This window comes from Benincasa hispida, chromosome 10 (genome assembly GCF_009727055.1).
Source record: "Benincasa hispida cultivar B227 chromosome 10, ASM972705v1, whole genome shotgun sequence".
In the NCBI taxonomy this organism is placed as follows: Eukaryota; Viridiplantae; Streptophyta; class Magnoliopsida; order Cucurbitales; family Cucurbitaceae; genus Benincasa; species Benincasa hispida.
In genome coordinates, this window is record NC_052358.1 from 11,311,240 (window position 1) to 11,329,194 (window position 17,955).

A 17,955-nucleotide genomic window follows, 5' to 3' on the forward strand; every position below is an offset into this window, starting at 1 on the left:
AAGATCTTGATGAAAAAAAATAAGAGAACAAAATAACCCCAAACAAAGTAGATGAAGAAAATGAAGAAAATTCAACCGCACAAACAAACAATTTCAAGAATTAGAAGCAAACCAACCTGAAACATGACCCTCTCACGAAACACTTGAAACCACATAAAATCGACCTCAAAATCTTTACCAGTTGCTTTGGTCAATGGTTGTTTATTCCAACTACTTGAACTAAGCCCTATGAATCACTTAACTATATGAGTATAACATCTTTCTTAAACAAAAAAAAAGGTAAAATGGTAAAGAGATATACCTGGTATAGCTGATAATGCTTTGTTTCAAAATTTAAAAGCCCTGCCATAACACAAACAAATTTCCACAACACTAACAATTGCCATATAACAATTACAAAGATGAAAGATGGACTTTATCCTATTCCTTAATACCCAGGAGTTTACACAACTCTCCACTCTCATATGCTTCAACAGTATCTGAAAATCAAGGTCTCAATGAGTTAAAAAGTACTAGGGAGAAAAATATATTACAAACAATAAGTTTCCAAAGAAAAGCCAATTACCATATCTGTTTTCCATCTATGAACACTTGAGGTACAGTGTGCCTTCCCACAGGTGCACTAAGAGCATCTTGAATGCCACTGCCTGATAGAGTAAATTAACATGTAGTGGAGAAAATCAGAATCAATAAGCACTCTAATTATACTTATTTTGAGTTGAAAACGTGCTTAAAAAAAACTATTACAGAAGAGGGTTTGCTGAACACAATACCTTTAATGAAACCTCTTCAAAACCCAGTTGAGCTCCACGTAAAGATGCTTCAATCTACAAGTAGACCACCACGAAGATCTTCTCTACTATTCTCTCGCAAGGATTGTATGGTGAAAACACTAAATTGAGCTGGTTTTGATGAAGACTAAAGAGGGGTTGAGAGAGGGTTTCGAATTTTGAAGAAATCTTGTAGAAATTCTGAATGTTTGGCTAATCATTCAGACCAACACTCTAATTCATAAAGCTTTCATCATGGAAACTCAAAGCTTGCATGAAGGCCAACTTCTTCTTCATGAATTCAGTGGAATTGGATGAATAAGATGCTTGCACCATAGTGGAGATTTCCAACTTTGAAAATTTCCATTTTGTTGGTTTTTTCAAATTTTTTTTTAACAAATGATTTCTAAAATAAAATTACAAATAAAGTAATTTATTATTTTATTAGTTTTATCAAAATTAATACAATTAATTAATTTTAAATAAAACTAATTAATTAAACCTTTTAATTAGTTGTGTTAATTTAATATCTAATATTCAATTAATAAAATACCAATTTCACTACAATGAATTTAATTTAATTTAAATATTAATTGATTCTCCAATTTATTTTAATTTCGATAAAATTAAACATTTCAATTGTATCGAATACAATTAATAGAAACCCTAATTGAATTTGAACATTTCAAATTCTAAACCCTAATTTCAAATCTCATCAAGTTTACTCAATTTACTAATCCAAATTACGAGCTAGTAGAGGAACCTTATGGACCTATAGATCATCAATTCCAACGATTTGTAATTAATTAGTTAAACTTTTTAAACCGAATTAATCACTATTCATTAACTACCAAGACATTCCACTCTAGCTCGATAGTTGCACTCTCCTCACTGTAGATATATCTCTGTCCATTTTAACCATAATCAGTAGTCAATCCTTCACAAGTCGCTCATATTTACTGCTGGGTCAAAGATTATTATTTTACCCCTATAAATACATCTCGCTCCTTAAGCTCCCACTGATCCTCCATTGAACAATTGATTTTATAAATCCGGACCCTCTCTTTCATGAGATGTCAGGGTCCCATTGTTCAAGACAAGGCATTAGTGCTTCAGAGAACAACTTATCTGCTAATCCTAAATCGGGTAGGAGTGAATTCTATATTGCAAAACTATGTCCCCATCTATCTATTCGATCTTATCCCAAAAATGGGAGGCTTATTGAGCAATGTTGTTGGACTATTCTCACCTACGCAGATCAAAGGATCTTCCCGAATAAACAGAAGTTCATAGTTAGCTCAGGATTAAGATCGAGTTACCTTAGGTCATTGAGTTTAAGATAGTCAGTTTTAACAGTAAACGGTTGTTATAAATAAAAGTGACTATTTTGAGGTTTGATTTTATGCAAACTCATTGCACAAGATGCCTTAACTCACATGTCTCTACATGAATGGTTTTTGGATCACATCATTTGTAGTAGTATATAAAATGGGCCACATCCAAAAGTGTCACCAGGATGAGGTACCCAATCTCATCTGTATACTTATAGACCATTTTGGCTACATACTAAAACTTGATCCTCTTTTATGTTATCACATAAAGTTCAAGTATTCATATTATAGCCATAGATTTTAATATTGGATTTTCATAAAAGAATACAATATCAATAGTAATTTATTGAATAAAACACTCAACAAAATTTTTATTGATAAATCGAATATGTTAAAAACATTTACAAACTGTGAGTTTAGGACATTCCCCACATTGCCATCATATAGGGCATAAAGAGCCAAATTCTATAAATTAATTAACTTTTAGGTTATGAGTAATAAAACAACGTGGAGAGAACAATAGGAGGTCCCCAAACAAAACTTTCGATTTCAAATTGCCGAAGCCTTTAACAAAGGATCATGTCATAGGACATGATACATAAATATTGTACTTGTAGGTAACGGTAATCATTATTGTTAGAGAGGTTGGAGGCAATACTAAAGCAGGTTCTCTTACTCTTATAGTTTTGTTGTTCTTATTTCTAGGTTTCTCTAAATTTGGTTTTTCAATCATTTAACTAGATAGTCCCTTCAAATAAAGAGCTGAATCAGAAAATAACAAAAAAAAACAAAAAAATAAATGGAAGGAGAAGTGAAGCAAATGAAGTGAAGGGATAACATAAGAGAAAGGTAAGCCATTCTAGTTAACACACTTGAGCTTCAAAAAATCTCAAGAATGCACATATCTACTGTAATATCATACTCCAACATTTTCATAGCGTGGACTGAATAAGCCAGAACAAGATTTTCATATAAAATTGATTGGAATAAACAAGCATATTCAATTTCAACATATTGAAGACAAATTCTACAGTAAATAAAGGAGTTGTTACTGCCACTTTTCATAATCAGGGAGAGAACTAAAAGAAGGGAAATTAAGTAAGTACCCATTTGACCCATCTCAACGACATGGGAAACTTTGTGCAAATCCTGGAAAATAGCTTTTGATGTTTTACAATACCTGCATTAAGCAATGAGAAATAATTAATACCAGGAATTTCAACGATTCAAATTTGTTGAAATTGTGAGCTTCAAATATCAAAAATCACACAATATTGTGATATATACACACAATATACACAATACCTGTATACACCAAGATATATAAACACAATATTGTGAGCTTCAAATATCAAATATCACACAATACTATGTTGAAAGCATTGACGAGCCCACTCTAAATTCACTCTAAATCTTACAAACTTTTAAAAGAAGAAACTTGTTCTTTTACAAAACTCAAGAATGCACAAGAGAAGAATATTGTTCTCTTGAAACTTAGTTTCTTTTTAAACTTCAATTTTCTTCTATTGATTTTTTATTCTTTTCTCTTGCATACAAATGAGGGAAATGAACTCTTTATATAGTACTCAAGAGACACTTCCTAAAATACACAAAATAAATGAAGTACATATATACATACCATTCATGTACTTGAACAATTACATATATCTAGAAATGCATGTATCTTGAAATTAGAAATGTATCTAGGAATGTGTTATCCATAATGTATCTAGCTTATTAATTTCTAACATGCCCCCTTAAGCTAGACTTCCCTGACTCTGAGCTTCTCTTTCATTTTCAAGAATAAGTCTGTCTTTAATGCTTTTGTGAATATATCTGCAACTTGATCTTGTGTCTTGCAATACTTGATATATACTTCTCCATCTTTGATCAATTCTCTGATGAAATGATACTTGATCTGTATGTGTTTGCTTCTTCCATGAAAATATGGATTCTTCGAAAGTGAAATTGATGATTTATTGTCATAGAACATGATTGTCTCTTTCTCTTGAGGACACTTCAGTTCATGTAGTACCTTTCTAAGCCAAAATGCTTGACAACTAGCTGCAGACAAAGAAATGTATTCAGCTTCCATTGTTGACAATGCTACAACATCCTGCTTCTTTGATGCCCACGAAACTGCTCCAGAACCAATATTAAATACATATCCAGAAGTACTTTTGAAATCATCAATATTTCCTCCCCAATCACTATTACTGTATGTAGCTAACAAGAACATTATCCACATTCCTTTTATAGTGGATTCCATGATCAACAGTTCCAAGAATATATCTAAGAACTCTCTTTCCAGCTTCCCAATGACTTCTCTTTCGTGATGCCATAAATCTACTCAATAAACTTACTGAGAACATAAGATCAGATCTAGTTGTAGTTAAATACATTAAAGTTCCAACAAGACTTCTATAGATGGTGGCATCAAAAGCTTCACTAACATCATGCTTGCTTAACTTTAAACCCAGTTCCATAGGAGTACTAGCAGAATAAGCATTCTCCATTTTGAACTTTATCAACAAATCTTTTGCATACTTCTTTTGGGAAATTGCAATCTCATTATCACCTTGTTTAACTTGAATACCAAGAAAGTAATGAAGTAAACCCATATCAGTCATCTCAAATTCTTTCTTCATACTCTCTTTGAATTCGTCAATCATCATGTTTGAATTTCCCTAAAGATTAAATCATCAACATATAGATAAATCATCAAGAAATTACCATTTTCGTCTTCTTTGGTGTAGAGAGCATGTTCATATGGACATCTTTTGAAATCATCCTTCAAGAAAAAATCATTGATATGTTTATACCAGGCTCTTGGTGCTTGCTTTAGCCCATACAATGCTTTCTTCAATCAGCATACCTTATTTTCTTCTCCAATTTTGGCATAACCAGGGGGTTGCTCAACATAAATTTCGTCCTCTAAATACCCATGTAGAAATGTTAACTTGACATCCATTTGATGAACTTTCTAGTTATCTTGTGCTGCAAGGGCGAACATCAATCGAACAGTCTCCAAGCGAGTTACTGGTGCAAAAACTTCTTCATTATCCACCCCAAACTTTTGTTTGTAACCTTTTACTACGAGTCTGACCTCGTAATCTACACTTCTCCATTTTGCTTCAGTTTTGTTCTATAGATCCATTTGACTCCAAGAGCTTTTCTATTTTCTAGTAATTTGACTAACTCTCATGTCTCATTTCTTCTAATTGCATCAATCTCTTGATCCATTGCATCTTTCCATTTCTCATCTTGAATTGCTTCTTCAAAGTATATAGGATCAACATCTGTAAATAAAGAAAAATTAGCATGTTCATCATCTTGTATTCTTCTTGAAGTATTATAGATCTTTTGAATATTTCTTGTCTTCCTTGGAGTAGTTTCTTCATCACTTGTGGAGTGTGATGAAGAAGGTGAAGTCAATGGTTAAGTCTCTTCAAGTTCCAAGTCTCGAGCATCTTCTTTGCCATTCATGTCAACAAGTAATGGATTCTGGTCTTCATTTCATGCACCCCATTGCCAGAATTTTGCTTCATCGAACTTGACATCTCGACTAATAATAACTTTCTTACTTACAGGGTTGTATAATCTGTAAGCCTTGGAATTCTCACTATACCCAACAAAAATGTATTTTTCTGATTTATCATCTAGTTTACCTCTTTTCTCTTCTGAAATATGAGAATAAGCAATACACCCAAACACTCTTAGGTGACTAACAGTCAGTTTCAATTCGCTCCATGTTTCTTAAGGAGTAATACCTTGCACACTTTTAGTTAAAGCTCGATTTTGAAGATAAATAGCACAAGTTACTACATCTCCCCAAAATTGATCTGGAAGCTTCTTGGCCTTCAACATACTTCTTGCAAGTTCCATCATTATTCTATTTTTCCTCTCTGCAACTTCGTTTTGTTGAGGAGTTCTTCAAATAGTCTTCTGATGCTTGATTCTATTTTCCTTCAAGAAATCTGCAAAGACTATATATTCTCCTCAATGATCCGAACACAATGCTTTCAATTTCAAGTTACTTTCATTTTCTACCATTGCTTTGAATGTCTTGAAACATTCGAAAGTAGAGCTCTTTTCTTTTAGCAGAAAAATTCACATTTTCCGACTGTAGTCATCAATAAATGTGAGAAAATAACGGTTACCTCCATGTGTAATGGTTCTCATGGGTCCACATAAGTATGTATGGACAAGCTCGAGAGGTTTTGATGCTCTCCAAGAACCTCCAGTCAGAAATGAATTTCGATGATGCTTTCTGAAATACATGTTTCACAAAGTTGATCTTCCTTTTAATATTTGGCATTCCTCTCACCATATGTTGTTGACACATGTGAGATAAAGTGTCAAAACTTAGTTGTCTGAATCGACAATGCCACAACCATGAAGAGTCATTTACTAAAGTCTAAAAAAAATAAGCTTCTCATAGCATATTTTAATTGGAAACATTTTGTTGTGAGTCATGCATACCTTCGTTATGAGACTTTCATTCTTGGTTCTAATCTCATATATGTTATCTTTAAAGATAATATCATGTCCTCTTAGGAGAAGTTGCCTAACACTTAAAAGATTGTATTTGAGACCTGAAACATAATACACATCAGTAATTCTTTTTGCTCCCTTTTTTGTTTTGACAAGAATATCTTCTTTTCCTTTTATCTCAAGCTTCTTGTTGTCACCAGTCTTCACTACATTTTGATGAGATTCATCTAAAGATATAAAAATATCCTTTCTTTCTGTCATGTGGTTACTACAACCACTATCAAGATATCATATTTCTTCAGTGCTTGTTTCTTAGACGTTGAATGTGAGGAAGAGAAGACCTTGATCATTATCCTGTTGCTCAGGCATTAGAGTGGTTTCTGCTTGATTAGAATTAGCCTTTTTAGACCAACAGTCTGCTTGAAAATGTCCATAATGTCTACAATTGAAACATTTATGTGAGAAAAATCTCCACGACCACCACTTTTGCCTCTTCCTCTATTTGCTTCCCCTTCCTCTATTTGAAGAAGATTGATTGTCTCTACTCTCTGACTCAGAATTTGTTATGACATTGGATCGTCCATTGCCTCTACCACCACGTCTACCTCTTCTTCCACTAGATCGCCCTCTAGAAGAGGATTGCATATGAAAAGCTTCTTCTGAAGGAGTAGAATCAAACAACTTCAATCTGAGCTCATGAGATTGAAGAGATCCCATTAAGCTATTGATCGAGAGAGTTGACAAATCTTTGGATTCTTCAATCCTACAACAATATGCTCATATCTTCTAGTCATGCTTCTAAGGATCTTTTCAACTGCCCTTTGATATTCGATTGTTTCTCCATTTGATTTCAATTGATTAAAAATTAAGATAACATGGTTGAAAAAATATTCAATAATTTCAGCATCTTTCATTCGAATGGTATCAACTTCAGCTCGAAGTGTTTGCAATTGGACCAATATAACCTTTTCTTCTCCTTCGTACAAATTCTGTAATGCATCTCATGCTGCTTTAGTAGTAGAGAATCCTGATATTCTTTCAAAAATATTTTCATCCACAGCTTGGTAGATGAAAAATAATGCCTTCTTATATTTTTTTTTCTAGTATCTCTCAACTCATTGAGTTATTGTGGTGAAAGATCATCCTCACTTTCTAGCTCCGAACATCCTCGGCCAAAAATATCCCAAACATCTTGAGATCCATAAAGAACCTTCATTTGTTGGCTCCACCGTCTATAGTTTTTTCCCTCAAGGCGAGGAAGTTGAGGCTTCAACATGTTAGATGACATCTTTCAATCTTTTTGCTCTGATGCCACTTTGTTGAAAGCTTTGATGAGCCCACTATAAATTCACTCTAAATCTCACAAACTTTTAAGAGAAGAAACTTGTTCTCTTACAAAACTCAAGAACGCACAAGAGAAGAATATTGTTCTCTTGAAACTCAGTTTCTTTTAAACTTCAATTTTCTTCTATTGATTTTTTATTCTTTTCTCTTGCATACAAATGAGGGAAATGAACTCTTTATATAGTACTCAAAAGATATTTCCTAAAAGACACAAAATAAATGAAGTACATGTATACATACCATTCATGTACTTGAACAATTACATGTATCTAGAAATGCATGTATCTTGAAATTAGAAATGTATCTAGGAATGTGTTATCTATAATGTATCTAGCTTATTAATTTCTAACATACTAGACCTTTTCTATCATTGAAAAATTGTAGCAACAAAAATCAAATAAATAAAATGTCTTCAACATAATAAGAAAAAGAAGTTAAAATATTCAGAATTCACAGAAAAATAATATAAGAAATAATTAACTAATTTAGATCCAAATAAATCCAAAAACTTACAACTAATCAATCTTCCATTCTAAATTTTATTCACTAATTTAGAGCCAAAAAATCCCAAAAACATACTAGTTTCACTCAAAATTTCAACAAGATGTGACGAGATCTGACAAGATGTTGGCAAATGTGTTCAGATCGGGCAAGCCGAGCTACGCAACAGTCAGATCCGACAAGTTGGAGTTGCACTTCCATTAGATCCGTGGTCAAGAGAAACAAACAGAGGGATTCAAGAATTTCTAAGAAAAACCATAAAAACTTCCAGAATCTTATCCAATAAACTCTGGCGAGAGGCGACGAATTTTAGTGGCTAGACCCAGCGTATAGACTGTAGATTGATGAGAGTGAGAGAGAAAAAAGAAATCAAGAGATCAGTAGAGCGGATCTACTACTGTGTTGAAAATAATGTCGATCATGGGATCAACCTACATGCAAACGAGAGAATAACATCAGCAATCGGATCGACCTACATGCGAATGAGAGAATAATGTCGGCGACCGGATCGACCTACACGCAAGCGAACGACAGATGACAGCAAGGGTTTGGAAGGTGAGGTCAAAGGCCAAAATGAGGGTTTGGAGGAGAGAAGTGAGAAAGGAAAGAAAAGAAAATTATGAAAGAGAGCAGATATTTTATTAAAAAAAATATATAAATAGGTTCTACAACATCAATTTAAAAGAGACATTAAAGATTTTAATGTTAGTTTAAAATCGATATTAAAGATTCACTTTTTTTAAGCCGACATTATACATCCGTTTTTAGTTTTTCAACCAACATAAAAGGCCAAATTTCTTGTAGTGTTTCCTAATTATTTTTTCATTTAATTTTAGTTACATGCTCTTGTTGGTTGAGATTGGTTGAATATATTATTACATACTTTTTATCAATCTTGTATTTAGCATCTAGAGATTTTACTAATTTAATTTAAAAATTATCTAATTGGTTTAAATTGAGCATATTTAGGAAAATTTTAGTTAAACTATATTTAATCTCCTTTAGGATTGTCATACCCATTGTAAACACCTAATTGTTTTCCTTCCTTTATAACTTTAAATTAAAAAATTAAATTCGATGTAGTGAACACTAAAAATGAAAGTTAAATTAAATAATTAGTTGCTAAATAAAATATAAATAAACGAACAAATAACAACCTTGAAAAATTTGTGGCTTACTACACGTGTGAAGGAAGGTACATTTGGATTTGGGACATGTGGCTTGGTTACAGAAAAACACGGATTAAAATTAAATTAAATGAGGAAGTTAATCTTCCTCTAAAATCGTGGAAGAGAGAAGAGGATTTAGGAAAATTTCCCAAAAGAAAAAAAAAAAAGAGACAGAACAATGAAGAATTGAAAGGTGGAGGAGAGTAAGATTTGAGGGGTAAGCTGTGATTAAAAGCTATTCTCCAAAATTTTAGTGTGTAATTTGCTCCGGTAAGTGATTTCATTGGAGGATTTTGAATTATTGAAATCCTAGAGGAAATTTTCAATGCAGTTATTTAGAACTTCAAAGTTTGGGGAAACCGAGAGGTCAACCAGAGATTGGAGTGATTTATTACCTTATAATTCACCCGTAAAGGTGTGAGTGGTTATTTAAGAAATATTTTTGTTATTTTCTAGAAAAAAAAAATGAAATTTGATAGAAATTTATATCTGTGCATGTTTTGGAAAAATATTATGAAAATTTCAAGAATTACCATGAATTTTGGCATTTTCATGCCTTTAGCCAAAAATTAGTGATTTTAAGAAGGTTTAAGATCTGTGATAGTATATCAATTGTGTTGAGTTTTATGCCCTAAAACCCATAGATAGTAAATGTAAATAATTGATTGTTATCGATAAAGATTTATCGATATTATTTCAATAAATGTTATTGATTGTATTGTATTCATTTTGTCTTAATAACTCCAAATCTAGTAAACTAACATCCTAGGTTGTCTTATGATTTTGAACTGTATGTGGAGACATAAGAATCAATGTTCAAGATACAGCCTGAAGGGTCTATAGTATAGGGATAAGGCTGGGTACTATCTTGGTGGCACTATGGATACGACGTAAAGGCCTATCAGGAGTTCCTGGAACTCCCAACGCGTAAAGAAGTGCGTTGGGAGTTCGTTAGGAACTCTCGATGACTAAAGAAGCATGTTCCATTTCTTGTAGTGGTATTTAATATAAACGAAATGATCCAACGCAGTTGTATATGTGACATATGAGTGGGGGTATCCTATACAATGAGTTTGCATAATATCGGATTGCGAAATAGTAACCATTAGATGTAACATCGTTGACTAGTTAGGTTTCTATTTTAATAGAATGACCTAGGCAACTTAGTCTTAATCCTGAGTGTATTATGAACTTTTGTTCACGAGGGATTGTCCTTTGATTTTTATAGGTGAGAGTGATCAGTTTATCGACTCAATAAACCTATCATTTTGGGGACAAGACCGAGTGGGGAGCTGGGAACATAATTTTATAAAATGGATTTCACTCCTTCTCGACTTTAGGGTACATAGATGAGTGTTTCTTTAAGTGGTGTCTCGAAGACTTGAAGAAAGGGTCCTACTCTCTCACTAGCCCGATAGGGGTTTTTGTTTAATGGTTGGACCATAAACAGGTTGTTTATTAAAAAAGCACTAGTACTTAAGGAGATATAAAGGTAACTTAGGGGTAAAACAATAATTTGACCTAGTTGGTGTTACGAACACTCGTGAAAGACTGACTTGCTGTCATTGGTCTATATCCCTGGGCACGAAAATATATCTGTGGTGAGAAAAGTGCAATTGTGATCATTAGTGAAATGTACCTTGCTAGGATTGGTGTCATAATTTTTCCGGAGTCTCGTAGTTTGTAAATTTGTACACATTGTTATTAATAAAATAAGGGTTATTTTATTTTCATTTACTCATATCCAATATTATTTTATTTGTATTTACTCATATCCAATAAACAAAGATCTGTGGTTATTATATGTAAACTTAATTATTTGTATGAGATATACAAGTGGACCATGCCTTAAGTAATAATTTAAATGGTTTGTAGTTTAAGGATAAAAGAGGGATACCTTATCCTGGTGATACTACCGATACGACCCGCTTTGTAGAGGTTTACAAATGTTGTGAACTACTTCAGATGGTCTGATCCTGACCATTCATGTGGAGACATGCGAATGGGGGTGTCCTATACAAAGAGTTTATATAAGACCGGACCACGATATGATTAGTCTCTTTATATAACACCGTTGATAATTGAGACTTACGTCTCATTAAAACGACCATAGGTGACATGACCTTAATCCTGAGTGTTTTGGGAACTCCTGCCTATGAAGGCGGTCCTTTGATTAGTATGGGTGAGAGTGGCCAGATTGCCAACTCAACAAGTCTATCTTTTTGGGGATTTGTCTGATTGGAAAGCTGAGAACTTAGCTACATAAGATGAAATTCACTCCTTCCCCGAAACAGGGGTAAATAGATAGATTACTCCCTTAAGGGCTGATTTCGTGTCTTGAACATAGTGGTCACACCCTCTATTTGGAAGAGAGGACCCAGTTATAGTAGGACTATGACTTATTGTTCATTAGAGGAATCAGTGGTACTTAAGGGGTTAGATGTAACTACAGGGGTAAAACGGTAAATTGACCCAACTGTACTTATAAGCGATATGTGAAGGGTTATTGCACTATTGATTGGTTGATATGGACATAGAAATATATCTGTAGTGAGAAGAGTGTAGTTGTTAGTCTTTAGTGGAGTGTCTGGTAGTCAACAGATGGTGGATCTCGTGACTAAAGAGTTTAGTGCCCGGTAGTCTTGGTAGTTCAATGGATTCAAGTTGAGAATCAATTCTTGGAATTAGTTTGATGTGTTCAAATTAATAAGAAGAAATTCAATTATATATGATATAATTGGTGTGATGTATGAGATAGAGTGGAGGAATTAATGTAAATATGATTTACATTAAGTACCATAAAATAGAAAAAGAACTATGGTTTGTATGTTTCATGAGATGAAATATTAAAACTATAGGTTATAAATATAATATGGTAAGTTGGTTATCATATTTATATATAATATATTAATTATATGATAATTAATTTCTTTTTCTCTAATAATCGATTGAGTGAGAGGTTATTGGTGGTTTTATGGTAACCGTGAGATAAAAAGAAAAAAATGTTTTCCTAAATTTTTTAGAGTTACTTCATTCGAAAAGAACTCACGGATAAGCTATCAAGTGAAAGAGTTTCACTAAGTGATAGCTATGCATATACTAAACGATCGCTTAGCTTTGACTATACGATAGTTCATCAGCTAATCGCAGCTACACGATCGAGTGCTAAGTCATACGATAGGCTGCCATTTACTAAACGATTGAGCACATCTTTTATACAATAGACAGTGTCTTATCTCCCACTTGTTTGATTGTTTACACGATCATAGACCTCCAGTCTCTTCCTCAAGCCAAGATCATACAGAGCCCACAACTCTTAGATTCTCACACCGAAAATACTGAGGTAACCATTTTGGTGGTGCCCTAACTCTGTTCGTGAATCGAATGGAACTCGATTGGGTTCGTGGAGGCTGTATTCGTGTTGGTGGTCGTGTTTTTCTTGTCGTTGTGTTCGAGCATTGCTGTTGTTGGACGCATAAGAGACTGTTCGAGGGATTCTTGAAGAACAATTATTCAAAGATATGCATCCTCTATCCCTTGTATCATCATTTAACATGTTGTAATTTCTTGTTGTGCATGACTTGTTAGTTTCCGTTTAGACTGTAATTGTTACTGTTCAATTCGAATGGAATTTGGAACAATCCCTTCCGCTGCTCATAGAAATCCTCGTGCTTGATTTCCTTCAATTGGTATTAGAGCCAGGTTCTGATATTCCAAATTACCATTTCTGATTTGAACTTTTTCTACAATCGTTGTGGGTTTAAGGTTTCTACATTGCATTTAAGTGTTAAATGTGTTTGTGAATGTGTTGATGAATGTTTACAAGATGGTTGTCTCTATTTAAAGCTTTCTTTAAGTTTACAAAATGTTAATTTGTAAGGGCCACTACGTTTTGGGGCATAATTAACAAGCAATCTAGTATGTATTCAAAGTGTTTGATGTTGTTTGAGTCGTTCGTGATGAAGTTTCGAAGCATGATGATGCGGTTCTCAGTGAAGAAGAAGACCAAAGGTTGGTCGTATTATGTAGCCCAAGGTAAACAATCGTATAGAAAAGTTCTGCCCAATCATGTAGTATTTTCTAAACGATCGTTTAGCTAATGCTAAATGGTGGGGTAAAGAGTTTGCTCTATCGCATAGCATTGGTTGCTCGATCGCATGGACGTTAGAGGTAAACGATCATGTAGAGCATTTTATGCTCATCATTTAATAAAAGGCGTGCGCACTAAACAATTATGTAGTTAGCATGCTTCATCGCATAGTTACTGACTACACGATCATGCGGTATATGATACCTTGTTCTTGCTCAGCAGTTGTTTAGACAATTATACTTCATCGCATGTTGTCATTTAGTCGATTGCTTAAGGCCTGCGTTGCAAGATGCGCGTTGAACGATTGTGTGCCTTCATGCTTCATCACATAGTCAAAAATACACGATCGTTGCTAAACGATCGTTTAAGCTCAGGAAGCTTTTCTAAAAGATTGAGTAAAGCATTTACTCTCTCATGTAAGTGATCACAAGGAGTTGGTACACGATCAAGGAGATGCATTTCTTCTCCCGGACGGTTCAAGACCAGGTTCGCGCCTGTTTGAATCGGAGACTCATTATGCTTTGTAATAGTTATTTTTTCTTTTTTAGGATTTGAGGCTAATTATCCCGATTCATCAAATTTTATTTAATGTACATGTGATGTATGTTGATTTATATGCCATAGTGTATGACATATAAATTTAAAACCCACTTTAGGTTATGCATTTTATTCATGCATCATATATTATAAGCGTTATATTATAGTTTTTGGCATGATAAAATTACAAGAGAGCATGCGCATGCATCATGAAATGTAAGAGTTATATTTATGCATGCAGTAAGAATATGAATGAATCATCTTTATATTATAAGAGTTATAGTAGAAAGGTGTATGGAAGCATGTATGCTTGGTTCATTGCTTAGTTGTATAAATGTTATATAAAAGTAGCAATGAATGGATAATGCATGGAGCATGACACTTAGGCTTGTTTATAAGAGTTATGAATGTCTTGTATATGTTGCTTCGCATTGTGCTTGGTTTTGGTTGTTTTTGGTTATAAGTGTTATAATGGAAATTAGAACTGAAATCAATAAGAAAGAGTTGCATGCGAACTTAGGTGAACTCGTGTTTTAAAAGGGTTTTAAAATTGGATTGAGATAGACCTAAGTTCAAGGTTCTAATGGGATTAGCAACCTAAGTTTAATCTTTTGAATCAGTTTATTAGGATTAAATTGATTTCCATAAAAGATTAAATTTGTTTTAAACCTATCTACAATGGATCATTTGTCTAAGGCAGGTTCTGTCTAGGCTAGGGTACTTAAGCCGACAGAAACGAAACACCCCAACCTGGGAACCTACCGAGAAAGGTGAATTAGATAGATTTTCTACAAGCATGTGACAGTTGATCAAAGACTTCGTTAAAGAGTTTAATGAATGATGATCAAAAGTTGTTCAACTTTCCAAAGTAAAAGTTACTTTTGGGCAAACCTAAAAAGTCACTTAGTTAAAATTCATAGCCCTTTTCTAAGTAAACTAAACCTTAGGTTATAAAATACTCAGTGGGAGGAAGAGATATATATGATATGTCAATGATTCCACTAACTTTCTCCCTAAATGTTCACACTGTGAGATTCATGCTTGGCATCGTGGTGCCCTGGGAGCATATGTTGGGATTGGTGTCCTAATTCTCCTAGAGTCTCGTAGTTTGTAAACTGTACACATTGTTATGAATAAAATAAGAGTTTTTTTTATTTTGCATTTACTCATATCCAATAAACAAAGCTCCATGATTATTGTATGTAAACTTAAGCATGTATATGAGATATACAAGTGGATCATGCCTTAAGTTATAACCTAAAAAGTTCTGTAGTATAAAGATTAAAGAGGGATACCTGATCCTAGTATGTCCGACTTTATAGAGGTTTACAAGTGTTGTGAACTACTACAGATGGTAGATCCTGACCATCCATGTAAAGACATGTGAGCGGGGGTGTCCTATACAAAGAGTTTGTATAAGACTGGACCACAAGATGACTAGTCTCTTTATATAATTGCCGTTGATACTTGAGACTTACATCTCACCTAAATGACCATAGGTGACATGACCTTAATCCTAAGTTTTTTAGGAACTCCTGCCTTTGACGGTGGTTTTTTTTATTAGTATGGGTGAGAGTGGCCAGATTGTCAACTCAACAAGTCTACCTTTTTGGGGATTTGTCTGATTTGGGAGTTGGGAACTCAGTTACACAAGATGGAATTCACTCCTTCCTCGAAGTAGAGGTAAGTAGATAGATTGCTCCCTTAAGAGTGAATTCCGGGTCTTGAACATATTGGCCACAACTTCTCTTTGGAAGAGAGGACTCGGTCATAGTAGGACTATGACTTATGTTCATTAGAGGGACCAATTGTACTTAAGGAGTTAGATGTAACTACAGGGGCATAACAATTAATTGGCCTATCTGTACCTACGAGCGATCTATGAAGGGTTCTCGCACTGTTGATTAGTTGATATGGACACAAAATATATTTGTAGTAAAGAGAGTGCAGCTATCAGTCTTTAGTGAGTGACCGACAGTTAAAGGATGATGGATCCCATGGCTAAAGAGTTTAGTCAGTTATTCACGTACCGTTGGAGCTTCAAGCTATAGGTCCATAAGGTCCCTTGGAAGTTCAATAGATTCAAGTTGAAAATCAGTTCTTGGGGTTGATTTGAAACGTTCAAATTGACAAGAGGAAATTTGATTATATATGATATAATCAGTGTGATGTATGAGATACATCAAGTGGAAGATTAATGTAAATATGATTTACATTAAGTACCATAAAATAGAAAAAGAACTATGGTTTATATGTTTCATGAGATGAAATATTAAAACTATAGGTTATAAATATAATATGGTAAGTTGGTTATCATATATATTTATAATAATATTAATTATTGGATAATTATCTCTTTTTCTCTAATAACCAATTGATCGGGAGGTTATTGGTGGTTTTATGGTAACCGTGAGATAAAAGAAAAAATGTTTCCTAAATTTAGAAGAGTTTCGATTATTGGAAAGAACTCACGGAAATGTTGTCAAGTGAATTGGTTTCACAAATGATAGCCGAAATGGAGACTAAACGATCGTGGAGTGTTACTATACAATAGTTCACTCAGTTGGTGGTAGCTAAACGATCGTAAGGCATTCTCTATACGACAGATTGCCTTTGTTTACACGATTGAGCATTCGTCTATATGATAGACTCTTCTCATCTCCCACATGCTCAATTGTCTACGCGATTGTTAATCCTCCAGTCTCTTCCTCTAACCAAGTCCACACAGAGCCCACACTTCTGGATTCTCACATAAAAAATATGAAGGTAACCATTGTGGTGGTGTCCCCACTCAACTCGACTGAGTTTGAGGTTTTGGAGGTCGTTCATTGTGTGTTCGTTGTGTTCATGTGGTGGTTATTGTTGATTGTGCTATGTTGCGGTCGTAGTGTTCGAGCGTTCGTGTGTTGCTATCTTGGAGACTGAACGAGCATTCATGATCGAGGGAGTTTGAAGAATAAGTCTTCAAAGGTATGTATTTTTTATCACTTGATCTCATTGTAAAGCATGCTGTAATTTTGTATTATGCATGACCTGTTAATTTTCGTTTCTTGACTTTAATTGTGTATGTTCAGTTTTGAATGGAATTTGGAACGATCATTCCGCTGCTCATGGAAATCCTCATGTTCGATTTCCTTCAACATACCCCTTCGAATGGTGTTTGCATAAGTCAATATCAAGGTGGATGGAGAGAGTACTTATAGTAAGTGGGTGAAGGGTGTATGTCAACAAGTCCTGCGGTCTTCTTCATTGGTTCGTACCGTGAGATCTTCTTGCACTCCTCGTGGCACCTTGGGAGCGTCCCTCTTTGAATGGGTTTTATGCGGTTGGTCAATATCAAGATGAACTCCAGAAATGGATAAGACTGCTTTAGTTTTTGCCCCAATCGGATTTTTTTCCCTTCGGATTGGCTACTTGGGGCGGAACTCTAGGGCCTAAAATGAAGGGTCAAACTTACGAAAAATTGTTAAGCAAGTTAATGATTTCTTGACCAAATCAATGATGGCTAGTCATTATAGGAGCAAGAGTTGTTCTGGTATTAATGACTGGTTGAGAATGTCTTAGTTCAGAGGAGGGATAAATTGACCACCCTTCAGTGGCTTTTGTCCTAAATCTTTGAAGCATCATTGCGAAACTAGATGTAATATGGGGTTCATTTCAGTTTTGCTAAACTGTATTGGATGTTATTTTTTGAAAGAGTATTTGCTAAAACCTAATGT

General features: G+C 34.2%; 1 protein-coding gene across 1 annotated transcript; it reads right to left on the reverse strand.

The window, feature by feature from the left end:
* Window positions 1–561: 561 nt before the first annotated feature.
* LOC120088920 (uncharacterized mitochondrial protein AtMg00810-like) lies at window positions 562–5,072 on the reverse strand. The gene is made up of 6 exons (XM_039046359.1): window positions 4,977–5,072; window positions 4,502–4,788; window positions 4,137–4,317; window positions 3,741–3,769; window positions 3,208–3,281; window positions 562–647 (listed from the first exon to the last, which is right to left on the reverse strand). The coding sequence occupies exons 1-6, from the start codon at window positions 5,070–5,072 to the stop codon at window positions 562–564; spliced, it is 753 nt and encodes a 250-aa protein (XP_038902287.1).
* Window positions 5,073–17,955: the final 12,883 nt, after the last annotated feature.

Excerpts from the sequence above, each read along its gene's own strand:
- LOC120088920 (XM_039046359.1), bottom strand. The coding sequence starts at position 5,072 with ATGGATGTCAAGTTAACATTTCTACATGGGTATTTAGAGGACGAAATT. Across the intron at positions 4,789-4,976 it reads AAATTGGAGAAGAAAATAAG|GGAAATTCAAACATGATGAT; the intron begins GTATGCTGATTG and ends TTTAATCTTTAG. Across the intron at positions 4,318-4,501 it reads AGTCTTGTTGGAACTTTAAT|TAATAGTGATTGGGGAGGAA; the intron begins GTATTTAACTAC and ends AGCTACATACAG.